At 43.5% G+C, this 14,785-nt stretch overlaps 1 protein-coding gene across 1 annotated transcript in view; it reads left to right on the top strand.

The window, feature by feature from the left end:
• KDM7A (lysine demethylase 7A) overlaps positions 1-11,784 on the top strand; it is a 48,681-nt gene extending 36,897 nt beyond the window's left edge. The window contains exons 5-20 of the mRNA XM_075275221.1: positions 122-263; positions 1,158-1,344; positions 2,772-2,934; positions 3,141-3,228; positions 3,933-4,039; positions 4,130-4,221; positions 4,522-4,611; positions 6,204-6,410; positions 6,574-6,689; positions 7,197-7,357; positions 7,476-7,573; positions 8,155-8,294; positions 8,413-8,609; positions 10,045-10,127; positions 10,222-10,510; positions 11,463-11,784. Coding sequence (XP_075131322.1) covers positions 122-263; positions 1,158-1,344; positions 2,772-2,934; positions 3,141-3,228; positions 3,933-4,039; positions 4,130-4,221; positions 4,522-4,611; positions 6,204-6,410; positions 6,574-6,689; positions 7,197-7,357; positions 7,476-7,573; positions 8,155-8,294; positions 8,413-8,609; positions 10,045-10,127; positions 10,222-10,510; positions 11,463-11,557 — 2,255 coding nt within the window. The 3' untranslated portion in view covers positions 11,558-11,784. The remainder of the gene's footprint in view (positions 1-121; positions 264-1,157; positions 1,345-2,771; positions 2,935-3,140; positions 3,229-3,932; positions 4,040-4,129; positions 4,222-4,521; positions 4,612-6,203; positions 6,411-6,573; positions 6,690-7,196; positions 7,358-7,475; positions 7,574-8,154; positions 8,295-8,412; positions 8,610-10,044; positions 10,128-10,221; positions 10,511-11,462) is intronic.
• The last annotated feature ends 3,001 nt before the right edge of the window (positions 11,785-14,785 follow it).

Raw genomic sequence — 14,785 nt, 5'->3', positions numbered from 1 at the left:
GGACTGACCAATGGGTTACAGGCCCAGACCATCACGTACACTCGTTCACAACATATCTATGCACATAGATGTTTCTGTCATCTTTGACGTAACTCCATTTCTGCGTTCCTCCCTTTTGCAGGTGGGGATAAGATCATCGACGTCATCGATGTGGCGAGACAAGCCGACAGCAAGATGAAGCTCCGAAACTTCGTAAAATACTTCATGAACCCCGACCGACCCAAAGTATTAAACGTCATCAGCCTGGAGTTCTCTGACACCAAGTGAGTACTTAAAGGAACAGTAAACCTTAAAATGAAGACTAGTCCCGCTCCCTCCCCCCCTCCTTTTCCTCAGTGACTCAGTCTTTAGAATATTCTGTACGCTCATTGTAGATAACTTTGCAAAAAATAGACGGGATTAGGGTGGAATGATAGTGACAGACGGCTGATCTGGGTGAGACTGATCTTCTTTGCTGTCAAAGCACTGGGGGAGTTCTGCTGCTGCAGCCAGTTGCCTTACAGGGATTGCGAGACTGATTTCCTAAAACCTATTGAAGGTTGTATACAAATAAAGGGGTTCTCTGGAAACTTGAGGTGTTAGGAGGACAAAACAGGGGTTTTGGCCTGGTTCTGACCCAGATAATGGTGATGGACAGCTGATCTGGGTGAGACTGACCTTCTTTGCTGTCAAAGCAGTGGGGGAGTTCTGCTGCTACAGCCAGTTGCCTTACAGGGATTGTGAGACTGATTTCCTAACACCTATTGAAGGTTGTATAGGAAGGTTGCATACAAATAAAGGGGTTCTCTGGGAAACTTGAGGCGTTAGGAGGACAAATTCAGGGATTTTGGCCTGGTTCCAAATCACATGATGGGAACCACCACCTGGCACTCATGTTGTACTCCCTCCTCCCCCTTCTCCTGTGTATACTGATACTCACCTGTGCTATGGGTTATGATCATACTACAGTCTGTCCTCCCCCATAACGCATGCGGCTACCTATGAACACAGGGAATAGGAGGTGCACCGTAAGAACTCCGCCCCCTATAGGCATAAGCAAGGATGTATATAGTGAAGTCTGTTACTTCTCACAGTAAATTTGCTATTATATGCCGATCAATCATAATTTTTCTAGAAACCTCTTGCTCGGCTAACTTGGTTTCTCCTCTTTATTTCAGGATGTCGGAGCTGGTTAAAGTACCAGACATCGGAAAGAAGTTGTCTTGGGTGGAGAACTATTGGCCGGATGACTCCGTCTTCACAAAGCCCTTTGTTCAAAAGTATTGCTTGATGGGAGTGGAGGACAGCTACACGGATTTCCACATAGACTTTGGTGGAACTTCTGTCTGGTATCATGTCCTATGGGTAAGTATTAGATTGCAAGGGGGAACTTGAGAAGAATTCCCATATTGGTGAGATGGGTTTTCTGGGATAAAAATATTGATCGGTCTTAAATGGGTCACTAATATCAGACTAGATCAGCAAACTCACTGCTCAGCTGTTGAGTCAGAGAATGGAGCAGGAAGCAGACAGCTCTGTTTTCTGTGTAGTGGTAGAACATAGTCACTGCAGCTTGGCTCCCATTCATCTGAACTGATCTGCAGTACCTTATCTGGCCACTACACAGAACGGAGCTGTCTACTTCCAACTAAGGCCCCACATTGCAGAAAACGTGTTTGGGGGTTTTTTTGTGTTTAAAAAGGAAGGAAATATCTAGAAAGTTCTCTTTCTACTCAATCCACTCCTGACTCCAAAAACCACAGCAAAATAGGCAACAAAAACTGGCTTTTCTGCAGCATGGGGTCTTTGCCTTAAAGGAGCTGTCAAATGTCATATTTCACATTAAGGAGTTTTGAGTAGATAGGGGGGGCTCTTTGGTTCGGCATCCTCAGATCTTGGCCAGAGTGTAGAGCAACTACATAGTACCTGTCTTGTCCTGTCTGGAGAACCTGTCTTATCTTTGTCCTGTCTGGAGGACCTGTCTTGTTTTGTCCTTTCTGGAGGACCTGTCTTGTCTTTGTCCTGTCCTTTCTGGATGACCTGTCTTGTTTTGTCCTTTCTGGAGGACCTGTCTTGTCTTTGTCCTGTCTGGAGGACCTGTCTTGTTTTGTCCTTTCTGGAGGACCTGTCTTGTTTTGTCCTTTCTGGAGGACCTGTCTTGTTTTGTCCTTTCTGGAGGACCTGTCTTGTTTTGTCCTTTCTGGAGGACCTGTCTTGTTTTGTCCTGTCCGGAGGACCTGTCTTGTCTTTGTCCTGTCCGGAGGACCTGTCTTGTCTTTGTCCTGTCTGGAGGACCTGTCTTGTCTTTGTCCTGTCTGGAGGACCTGTCTCGTCTTTGTCCTATCTGGAGGACCTGTTTTGTCTTTGTCCTGTCTGGAGGACCTGTCTCGTCTTTGTCCTATCTGGAGGACCTGTCTCATCTTTGTCCTGTCTGGAGGACCTGTCTCGTCTTTGTCCTATCTGGAGGACCTGTTTTGTCTTTGTCCTGTCTGGAGGACCTGTCTTGTCCTGTCCTGTCTGGAGGACCTGTCCTGCATTAGACAACCCACTGATCTTATGGGACATTGTGTAATTCCTCATTTCTCCTGCGGTGGTGCTGTAGGGAAATACTGTAGAACACTTATCACCAGGTTTTCTCACAGCTACAGTCGTCTTAAACTCAGGAATTTTTCTAACTAGTAAAGTTTGTGCCAAATGTTCTTTAGGACAGTTTTTTAATATCACTTTTCTTTCCTGTTGAAATGCCCCCAAGTGACCTTACATGTTTTTTATTTATTTTTTTTTGTGTCCAGGGAGAGAAAATTTTCTACTTGATCAAGCCGACAGATGAGAACCTGGCACTGTATGAATCGTGGAGCTCTTCAGTTACCCAAAGCGAAGAGTTTTTTGGGGACAAAGTGGATAACTGTTACAAGTGTGTGCTGAAACAGGGGCACACGCTCTTTCTCCCAACAGGTAAGCCCTTATTTAGATCTCTGTATCCTGAACACTGCTGTCTGATCAGCGGAGGTCCCAGGTGTCAGACCCCTGCCGATCATACCGACGACCTACGAATGTACTGAAAAAACACTGCCATTGGATTGGGGCCGAAGGGGTCATCTGGTCAGACTTGGCTTTGCTGTGTTTGGGATCTTGTTCATGACCCTATCATTTGGTTGCAGGCTGGATTCACGCTGTCCTCACCTCTCAGGATTGCATGGCCTTTGGTGGGAACTTTCTGCACAACCTAAACATTGGCATGCAGCTCAGGTAAGCTTTCCCTTTATACACTGGGTATATAGAAAGATGGTTGACCTTCTTAAAGGGTTTATTCGGGACTATATGGATTGCTGTGACCTCTTCACTACTTACAAAGCACAGCACCATACATTGCTTAGTGGCTGTGCTCGGTAGTGCAGCTCAGCCCTATTCAGTAGTACCATGTCTTTGTTTTGTTTTTTTGTATTTTTTTTCATAAATTTTTCACTGTAAATGGCAAAAGATTGAACAGGTCAACTCGAAAATCATAAAAATAACAGTACTTCACCATCATCATCTTCAGTAAGTCACGCGGATCATGTGACTTTTTCTTTCTAGCATGAGTTGCTGTGCAAACAGGAAGTCTCTGCTGCCTGTTGATACTATTGAGAGCTACTATGTGACCTGAATTTTTCTTAATCTGCCCCTTATAGCCCCCCCCCACATACTTTCCCTAGTTCCCCCTTCTCTCACATTCAGGTCACATGCCCCCATCACCTTCTCCAGTATTCTCAATAGCAGTTGGTGCAGCTTCCAGGACATTTGGTGATGACTTCTTTAGTCCAAGGTCCTGGAAGGTCCATTTTTTAGTATTGGCTCTGCTGTAGACCTGAGTGACAGACTCGCCAATAATCCATTTTAAACCTACTGTGACTACGTTACGTGGCTAGAAAAACAAATGCCGTGTGTGACTAAGACCCAATCCTCTTCACCAGGTGTTACGAGATGGAAAAGAGACTGAAGACCCCAGATCTCTTCAAGTTCCCTTTCTTTGAGGCAATTTGTTGGTTTGTGGCCAAAAACCTACTTGAAACCTTGAAAGGTAAGTCAGCCCTCAGGTCGTAGTACACTGAGAATGGTGGATGGCGGAGACCATGGTAAACTCAACGATTCTTTTTTGCCCCTCCTCCAGAGCTAAGAGAAGATGGCTTCCATCCTCCAAATTATTTAAAGCAAGGCGTGAAGGCCTTAATATCTGCGCTAAAGAGCTGGATGAAGAAAGAGGTAAGTGACCTATAAGGGGTGGAGTTATGAAGGGGCGATCAGTGATCTGTGGGGAATCTTGGTAGTAATTTCCCTGCAGCACCACCGCAGGTGAAATGAAGTATTACACAGAGTATTCAAATCAATGTATCATATGTGTAATCCAGGTTAGGTCCTCCAGAGTGAGACACTCTGTATAACCGCACCTTCCGCTCCAATATTCCCTGTTTAGAGATGGTTATTGATAACCTATTGGCGGTGTGTCCAGTCTAATGGCGGACCTTATGGACAGACGTTCACTTTACTCTCTCCTCCTTACAGTCTGTAGCAGAACATGCTTTTGAGATCCCAGAAAACATCAGACCCGGGAATCTTGTGAAAGAGCTGTCTAAAGTGATTCGCAGTGTTGAGGTAAGTACCCGACATTATACATCATGGGTGGGGGGGAGGGTACAGATTTGGTGCGGGGGAGGGTACACCAATATGTGGAATATGTCCCCTATGAGGACATCATGTCTACAACCCTGGACTATAGACTAGGTTAACTAGCCCCAGACCGCTGTGTTTATCTAATGGGTAAACAATCCCAATGTGGCATCTGATAAGAGGTTGGCGCAGCTGCTTATCAGAGGGTATTGCAACTGGTGTGGGCGTTTGTTGTTTTTTTGTACTGAATATCTATTTTGGGAAAAAGTAAACCAAAGAGAGAAAACAAACCCATCCCTTAGATAGTCTGCCATCATTATTACTGCAGGTTCTCAGCCCCGTCTGAACCTCTTACATACCCCGTCCCTGAGACACGCCCACTTGGGTCTCGTATTGACGTCTTCTGCTTCCTGTGCTGGTGGGTCTATCAGGGGACCTATAAACTGAATAACCTTCCATTGCCTAATACTGAGAGCAGTGCAGGGACCACAAACTCCCTGCAGGATACGGATTGTGAAATCTTTCATTAGGCAACTTTATACATCGCAGCGTTCACACGGTCTCGCAGTGATACACATGGAGTGACGCCAAAAAGGTTTGGTAACAACTTGATTGTGGAGATTGACATCTGACCCTAATCTTTGGTCTCGGTGGTCATATGATAGAATTGCGTAAAACCTGCATATTTTTGGAACGAGAAATTTCATCTGGTTAGTATGGCCTATTTAAAGGGGACCATTCACTATTTCCACCAAGCTTTAACTTTTTTACTCCTTCAGTAGGCCTCTCTTTACTGATTCCGGTGCCATTGGAATTTTTTCTCTAGCCCACACCATTCCTGAGCAATTGATGCTTTGAGTTGGTATACTGGGTGCTCGTTACTTTTTAGGTGGGCGGTCCTTGGCTGGAGCAGGTGGTCTGGGACCGCCCACCCTACATCAGAGCCTAATTGACTTATTGGCTTCTGAAACTATAAGACATAATTGCTCAGGAACGGTGGGGGCTAGAGAAAAAATTCCAAATTTGCTGTAATCTGTGGAGTGGCACCTATTGACGGATGTGAGGTTTTGGGGTTGGTTAAAGGTCCACTTAGGGTGCATGCACACTACGTAACGCCGGGCGTGTATGAGAGCCGTACACGCCGGCGTTACAGCAGGGCTGCCGAACACTTCCCATTCACTTCAATGGGAGCGCTCGTAACAGCGGCGTTTACGAGCGCTCCCATTGAAGTGAATGGGAAGTGTTCGGCAGTCTGCTGTAACGCCGGCGTGTACGGCTCTCATACACGCCCGGCGTTACTCAGTGTGCATGCACCCTTAAAGGGTATGTCCATCAAGGAGCACTATTGTACATGCCACATAAAGGCGTTATTATTGGAAACCATCAGCAAGCTTGTCACACATTCCTGATGGCGTAAGCTACAATCCTGTTACGCTTGTGTCTCCCCAAGACCCTGAATAAGCAGAGCATGATGGGAGATTCCAGCCCTGAAGTGAAAATTCAGCTCTGAAGCCACTATACATTACGTAAAGCAAAGGAATAAAAGCTGTAAAATAAACTTCTGCCCTTGGTTGCAGGAGGAGGGGAGCAAGCCAGTCAAATCTCAGGAAATCCATGGGCTGTGTCCACTCTCCCGATCCTCACACGAGAAGTCATCTCATCATTCCAAACGGAAAGCAAGGCGGCTGCGGGACCATGTGAACAAGGCCCCCTCCAACCTCGATATTCTGGAGCATCACACTAGGGAGGTGCTAAAAAGGTTGGAGATGTCTCCATGGGAAGAGGTAAGTGCCTGGGGGTTGTCTGGTACTGTAGTGAATGTGGCTGAAGTGCAATACCACACACTACCTGCAGATGACAGTGGCGCTGTTTTAGAGCACAAAAGCTTTTATTTTACAACCCTAGACAAGATTTTTTTTTTATAATTCCCATCCCCTTTTTTTTCAGGATATGGGCACTTATAAATTAAATATGAAATCACTACAGCCGTCTTCAACAGTGCCGGACAAGAAAGCCAAGGACAATGATGTCCGCCTGCTGCTTTCTAATGGAAGGATAGTAAGGTATGTGTGCGGAATCATTACTGCCCTAATGTATGTACGCAGTGACTGTAGCAGCAGAATAGTGAGCGCAGCTCTGGAGTATAATACAGGATAAGCAATGTAATGTATGTACACAGTGACTGCACCAGCAGAATAGTGAGCGCAGCTCTGGAGTATAATACAGGATAAGTAATGTAATGTATGTACACAGTGACTGTAGCAGCAGAATAGTGAGCGCGGCTCTGGAGTATAATACAGGATAAGTAATGTAATGTATGTACACAGTGACTGTACAGCAGAATAGTGAGCGCAGCTCTGGAGTATAATACAGGATAAGTAATGTATGTACACAGTGACTGCACCAGCAGAATAGTGAGCGCAGCTCTGGAGTATAATACAGGATAAGTAATGTAATGTATGTACACAGTGATTGTACCAGCAGAATAGTGAGCGCAGCTCTGGAGTATAAAATATGAAATCAGCCATGTCGGATACATAATTTATCATCCCATATTTTTCCTCCTACAGAGATGAGAGGCAGCCATTCACTGACCGTAGTCTTTACACTGCGGATAGTGAGGATGAAGACGATCGGGCCAGATCGAAAAAGACAAAGGACTTCAAATTGGAGAAGCCGTGTTCCAGCTCGGAGGCGGATGATAAAGCTGAAAATCAGAAACCACTAAATAGTAGGTGTCGGGGCTTCATTCCTGCCTATGTGTCGCCCGCCTTCACTGCCCTCCCCCACAGACACTACAGCCTGGGTCATTGGTATAAGATAATAAACGATCTCTCCTCTTATTTCAGTGTTTTTTGAAAGTGTCAAGTCAGAGCTCAGGTACGGGGCCTCAGAATACTCCGATATTTCTGATTCTGAAGGATCCGAAGCCAATTGCACTAACCAGGTAGGTCAAGACGAAAGCTGCTCCATGTTGACTACACGTCTGGGTTTTGCTAGTAGAGGAGGTCAGATACAGCATAATACAACATGCACTTTTTTTTCAGGATGGCGAGGTTCAATACATGGAGCCACATCCATTCTTTTGTTACAAGAGGTGCTGCAGCATATTCCATACATGTAGAAATGCTCTGCTAGTATAGCTACAGGAAATTCACTTGCCCCCCCCCCCCACCACCACCACCACCACCCCTGTGTGTATGGCTAGGCTGATGCATAATTCAGTGCCATGTGTGCGTTTCCACCATCGGTTAGTGAGGAAAAAGGATCCTCGACCGATCGATACTTTTTTTTTTTTTTTTTTGATAATGAAAGGTCATTAGGTTTCACGATCTCCATTTCCTTTCTCTGCCGGTGTCCCATGTTAATGCCATTACGGGAAATGTTCTGGCCTGTTCTGGGAATATCTAAGATCCAGAGGTGGAATTTATTTCTGCTGTCCTGGCAGCGCCATCCGGTGGACATGAGTGGAATTTATATTTTTCGTTTAATTCCCACGATGTAATATTTGGATGCATTTTTGTGCAGAAAAGCGCCTCAGAGGATTCGGACAGCTCAGGCAATGAGCAGCCGGAGGAGGAGGAGGACTCGGCAGATGTCAAAGAGGATACAGAGACAACCTGTGAGGAAGATCACTGCTGGTCTGCTAGTGAAACGCCACCAAAAAGGTGACCGTCTCCACCGTTTCAGTAATGGACAACTGTTTTGGGAGTGGGTCTGAGGTTAGGTACCCCGTGCACATAATGTAGGATTGACCTGGATGGTGTCTATTCTTATGACTTGCAGTGAATACCCTAGCTCGACCAGTACGGTGGAGGATGCAGTCGAGGGCATGCTCACTATGGCGTCTTTGCACTACCCCTCCCGATCTCCGGCAGAGGCGAGGAACACAGGCTGCAAAATAGGACTGGTTTACCCCCAGTTGCACATCAAGTTCTCTCAGGAGAAGTTGGACTCGCAAGAGCCGAAATTGCTGAACAATGGTAAGGCTATACATTATTATTTATCCTGTACAGTTTTTATTCACAATATTGTGTCTCCATGGGGGGGGGGTGTCTGTATTCCGGGCCTGCTATGAGAAGTACCACAAGTACTTCTGCAGTTTGAAATTAACAGCATCGCTACGCTCCTGCTATGAGCGTGGCGATGCTGCGGCCCGGCACCCGCCCCGGTGTCTGCATGCCGGTCCATATGCCGTGTCTGTAACTATAACTGCTTCAGAGCGGTCACCATACCAATCGGCACCTCCGCTGTAACTTTTACAGCGGTAACGTCGGAGCTCCCTGCAATCAGAGATTGCAGCCATGAGCTAGGACGTCTCCGCTGTAAGTGTTACAGCGGAGATGCTCAACGATGTCCCGGTACGAGGGGTCCGGGCAGGTGCCGCCATGCTGCTGGAGGGAGCGGGTGCGACCGCTCTCTGAAGTGCGATCCTTTAGATAGGAACTGTGGCCAGCCACCAGCAGAAGCGCTTCTGCCGGGGATTTCCCTCAGCGATCCTGCCGGCAGCCTGCTGCAGTTCTCCTTCAGGTCTGTCCGGTTGGGGAGCCTTTACAGGAGCACTGAGGGGAATCCCCTGCTCTATGCAGCCTACAAAAGAAATGACAATTTTTGCAATTTATTGCAATGCATTAGCATTACAATGCATTAGTGATCAGACCCCTTGGGGTTCAAGACCCCTAGGGGGTGTAATAAATGCAAAAAAATAAATAAATTAAAAAAAAGTTTAAAAAAATAAAATAAAAAAAATAAAGTATTAGTAAACTATTAGTAAATAAAAAGTATTAAAAATTTAAATCCTCTTCCTTTCCCTAGAACACATATAAAACTAATACTGGTAATACTGTGACACACATATACGTTAGTTATCCCTGTGTCCAAAAACGCCCTTTCTACATACCTATAAATATCTTTTTCCTGTACCGTAAATGCCGTAGCGGGAAAAAAAAAAGTTGTCTAACTGCCCCTTCCCCGAGACTGAGTCCCCCCCCCCCCACACACTTGGAAATCAGCCTGACTACATCCAGGCTAAGTATAGGGGATCTGCAGTGCTCATATTCCATCGGGAAGGGGTTAATAGGAGCACTGCAGATACCCTATATTCAGCCAGGCTAAATTCCAAGTGGTGGTGGTGGGGGGAACAGTCCTCAAGCTCAGGGAAGGGGCAGACAGACAACCAAAACACCCCCTCCCCTTCCCCAGCAACTACTGCACCCAAAAACTCCGACCATTTTAATTTTTGAAATTTTCCAGTAGCTGCTGCATTCCCCCCCCCCCCCCATCGGCTTATACTCGAGTCAATAAGTTTTCCCAGTTTTTGTGGTAAAATTAGGGGGGTCGGCTTATACTCGAGTATATACGGTATTTCCTTGTCGAAGCCTCCGTAAAATTTTACAAGTGAATTTTTTTTGTCTTCAGGTCACCGTGAGGATGAGGACGCAGGGCTGACCACCTCAGATTGGATTAGTCAGATGGATTCTTCTTGCAGGACAGATCCTCAGGTAAGTAACAGATATAATGTTTGAGCCCCGTGTTTCAGGTCTGGGGACCGTGTCACTGTTTGGCGGTACGTTTTACGCTTATTCTTTACCACAGGACTTCTGCAAAGCTGCGAAATCTCAGAGACGAGAACATTCTTCAGAGTCCAGCGGCCACCCTCACAAGATTAAACGCTATTCCGAAAGCGAAGGATGGGACTCTCCAAGATATCACCATGATGAGAAATACGAACAAGAGGGCAGCTTGAGTTCTGGCGACTGTGACTTCAGCGAAGGAAGCCTGAGTCCAGACAGAATATATGGAGACACCTCACCGACTGTGCCCCTGCACCCAACAAAGAGACCTGCCTCAAACCCACCCCCTATTAGTAACCAGGCAACTAAAGGTATGAAGATCTTGGCCTTAAAGATGATCTACATCAGCTGATCCCTGCCATCCTCTGAGCATTTCAGTGTTTATCAAAGTCTGTTCAGCCTTTCCAAAGTTATAAGCCCTTTTAATGCTCATGCAGATTAGGGTGTACTAGACAAGTGGGTGGTAACACTGCATGACATATTACAAACAAAGATTCTGCCCTAGGAAAAACCACTCAGCTAGTAGATCCTAACTTGCATCAACACTAAAAGGGCTTATATTTTTGGAATAACCGAACAGATTTGCCGTATATACTCGAGTATAAGCCGAGTTTTTCAGTACCGTTTTTGTGCTGAAAAAGCACCTCTCGGCTTATACTCGAGTCAATAAGTTTTCCCACTTTTTTGTGGTAAAATTAGGGGCCTCGGCTTATATTCGGGTCGGCTTATACTCGAGTATATACAAGTTTAAAAAAATTCAGGTGATGGCGCCCAATGTATGTCATTGGTCTTTTCAGACCTGGTCACAATTCCTTCTTAAAGGTTGTCCCAAAAAATAACTTAAGTTCTTGTGATCATTGGGGATCGCTGGAGGTCTGTGGACCTAGCACTGAGGTGCCTATGACTATGGGGCAATGGTTACTCTCAATGAGACTAACATTGGTGACCACTGGATTTGGCCTCAGACCTTGGATGGTGCAGCCCTTACGTTCATTTGGATCACGCGCACACAACCCCTGTTTTTGTGCTCTATGGGGGTCCTTCAGTGATAACACTGTTATTACTGATCCCATGGATAGGTATTAAGTTATGGGGTTGGGGTTTGTGGGACAACCTCTATAACAGCAGTCGCACTGCTCAGTTTTGTTGGACTATCCCTTTTAGGAATTGCTCCTTGTGGCGGAGGTTTTGCTACCATGTAGAATTCTACTGCGTGGGCCTGTCCTCCTAACCGGAAGTATTTTTGTCCTTTCCTACTTGTAGGTAAACGGCCAAAGAAGGGCATGGCAACCGCCAAGCAACGCCTGGGTAAAATCCTGAAGCTCAATCGACATGGTCACGCGCGCTTCTTCGTTTGACGACCGTTTTCTCGCTATTTTTCACTCATATAACAGTATTGAGGAGAGCGGAGGCCTGGAGCCTTTTGCCTTTCTTCTACCAAGGGTGGACCTACAAGTACCCCACCAAACACTGCCTGATGAACAAAGATGGTTTATGTCGGGTTTTTATTTTTATTTTCATGTTTTTTTTGCTTTCACTGTGCCACACCCACTCAGCAATAACCGGAGGAGAATCGTCGAACCAGGATTTTTGTGTGGTAGTCGGACCTTTCTACCTTTGGAATTGGAATAGAATTTGTTTGCTCTTCTGATTTTTCTCGGAATTTTATTTTTTTTCTTTGTGCAGCTGGGAACGGAACGGGGGGGCAGAGGGCACGCGCGGGTGCTTGGTGTTCTTCAATAATTTATTTAAACTTTTTTTTTTTTTTTTTTTCCTTTTGATGTTTTCGCTTCCATAATTTTTTTTTTTTTTTTTTTTCATTATTTATTTCAGAGAATTTTTGAGGGTCGTATTAATTTTTTTTTAGATTTTAAATAATGTGAATTATTTGTGTTTTATGTATTATATATATATATTTTTTTTTTTTCTCGTGTGGTGAAAGGGAGGGCCACAGATTTGGGGAGATTTGTTTTCTTTTACTTGATATTCAGGATGTAGTCTTAAACAGGGATTTGATGCATTATTTTTTTTTTTTTTTTTGTAATTTAACATCAAATGCTATTTTATTTGCTTTTTTTTTTTTTTAAGTTTTTATTGAATTATTTGTAAAGTTGTAAGCTATTGGCAGTGTCATGGCCAAGCAAAAAGTCAACACTGTATTTTGTGAATAGGTGGGAGCTGATCTTTTTCTGGAGATCCCTCTATGATCTTCCTGGGAGATATAAGGGCTAAGCTAATTTTGCTGTTTTTAGGTTTTATACGAGTCATTTTAGCATATTTTGTCCTAGCTTTTCCTAGTATTCATAGGGCGTACAGTTTGGTGCTAGAAGGAGATTTGTTGGGGGGGGGGGGGGGGGGGTCTGTTTAGAATGAGTTTTTTTTTTTTTTTTTTTGTATTTGCAGGCTTTTTTTGTATTTTATTTTTTTGGCAAAAAATTGTCTCCTTATATTGCAGACTTTTACTGTAAGGAAATGCTTTAAGCTTATCGGTAAACTCAAAGCTGCTTTATTTGGAGTCCTGTCTGGGGGTTTCTGGAAAATTTTTTTAATTTTTTTTTTTTTTTAAATCTAAAAGCTTTATCGATCTAGACATTGCATCAAACGAGCAGCCTTTCAATAAAACTGCGTGGATCTCAGGGTAAATGAATTTGGAAGTTGGCAGAAAGGTGCCAGGTGCCTGTATTCAGGTTATATTAGCCCCCCATCACCAATCTTCCATATCCCGCCCCTACTTGGCATTAAATGTTCCACCATTGGCTCATGGGGGAAGAAAAAAAAAAAAAGGACTTTCATACACTGAGCCGATTTCACTTGTATATGATTTCTATGTTTTTCTGTTTCTGTATATGTATGCATCTACTCGGTCCCTTTTTCTGTGCCAGTCTCCGCAACTGAAAAAAAATGCCAGTTTTAATTCACTTGTATATAAAGTCGATTCTAGATTTTGTATTTCTTGTAATAAAATTAAATATTTAACATTTTTCCTCTTTAATTTTATTTTATTTTTTCATTTATGTCTATTCTTTTCACTGTGGTTTTTTTTTTTTTTGCTTTTTTTGTTTTTTGACAATGGATAGTAATTTGTGATACCAGAAAAAAAATTTAAAAATTTATGCCGCCATTCACTTCACTTAGGATACCAGCAAGTTAAAAAGCCATTCAGAGCTTTCATGGCTCAAGTTCAGTTTTCCTGTTAAAGCACCAGTTTCTAAAAAAAAAAAAAAAATAATTTTTTTTTTTTTTTCTGGCCAAAAATTCTCACTGGACTTTTTTCCAACATGGTGAACCCATCAAAACTATAAGAACAAATCTCCCATAGTTGATCTACTCCCTCATACAGTATATTTAAGGATCATCTAATATTTTTTACTTCTAGGAGTTTTTGTGGATTCCCAACAAAATTATTTCAAAATCTAAAAAGAACCCACAAACCGTACACCAAAGAAACTTATACTCAGAGAAGTACCATAGTGTCAGAGGGTGTGGCAAAGAAGATGGCTCGCTTTTTTAGTTTTCTGCACATAAACCAGTTTCGTTTTTTGTTCTTCCATTAAAGGGATTGTCCAGGCAAAAATGGATCAGTGGGTCAGTATAAAAAAAACAAACAAAAACATACTCACCTGTCCTCCAAAGCCTCCCAGTTCTTTTGTTTTGGTAGCATCTCCCTGGTTCTCTCCGGAGCTGTGCTGAAGCCAATCGGTGGCCTCAGCAAACTTTAGGAAGAGGATGTGATGTCACAGGTAGCGACACTCAAGCCCTTTGCTGAGGCCACCAGAGCAAGTGCATATGTTTTTTTTTTTTTTTTTTGGGGGGGGGGTTTATTGACCCAGAAGATTGAAACATTTGCCGGGACAATTCCTTTAATTTATAAGTAAATCTGTGCAGGTAGAATATATACAGTGTTACGTAACGTCAGTTAAAAAAAAATTACAGTAATTTTTTTTTTCTTCATCTACTTAGTAAATTTTTAGGAAAATTGTTCTTCGATGAGTTCACTGGCCTTTACAAAGCTATTATTTATTTTATTTGGAGGGTGGGAAACGACAAAACCGCCAAGATTTTCGTTGTGCTCTTGTTTGCAGGAGTTATTTGCACTGAATGCATCTGATCATACAGTAAATAAGAAATGGAGGACATTACGGAACTTTTTTTTTTTTATGATGATGATGGGATTCTGAATTTTATACAGAATATACCAAATGTGATTCTGCCTACAAACGTTTATAGCGGTGACCGAGATGAACATTTTTATTCCGAGAACGTGATTTATACTCTAGAATCTCTCCTTTTGCCCTTCATGTGACTTTCTATTGAGCTTCAACGCTACGACAAAGCACCTCAGTTACTTACCTATGCAGCGTAAAAGTGTCTACAAATGCCTACGTATACATTGCTATTTATGAGCCACAAATCAGCATATACTGTGTCCTGAGTTTCTGTATTTGTAAGCGGGAGAGAATTTTTAATTTTTTCCTGTATTGTGAAAAAAAAAAAAAGTCGCTAAAAATAAAGGGACTCTAAAAAAAACAAAAAAAAAAAACTTTACATCTGTCACCCTTTAATAGATGGGTTGGGTTTCATGACCA

The sequence above is a fragment of the Leptodactylus fuscus genome, chromosome 5, assembly GCF_031893055.1.
Source record: "Leptodactylus fuscus isolate aLepFus1 chromosome 5, aLepFus1.hap2, whole genome shotgun sequence".
Lineage (NCBI taxonomy): Eukaryota > Metazoa > Chordata > Amphibia > Anura > Leptodactylidae > Leptodactylus > Leptodactylus fuscus.
Note: the sequence above shows the minus strand (reverse complement) of the source record. Positions and strands in the feature narration are given on the sequence as shown.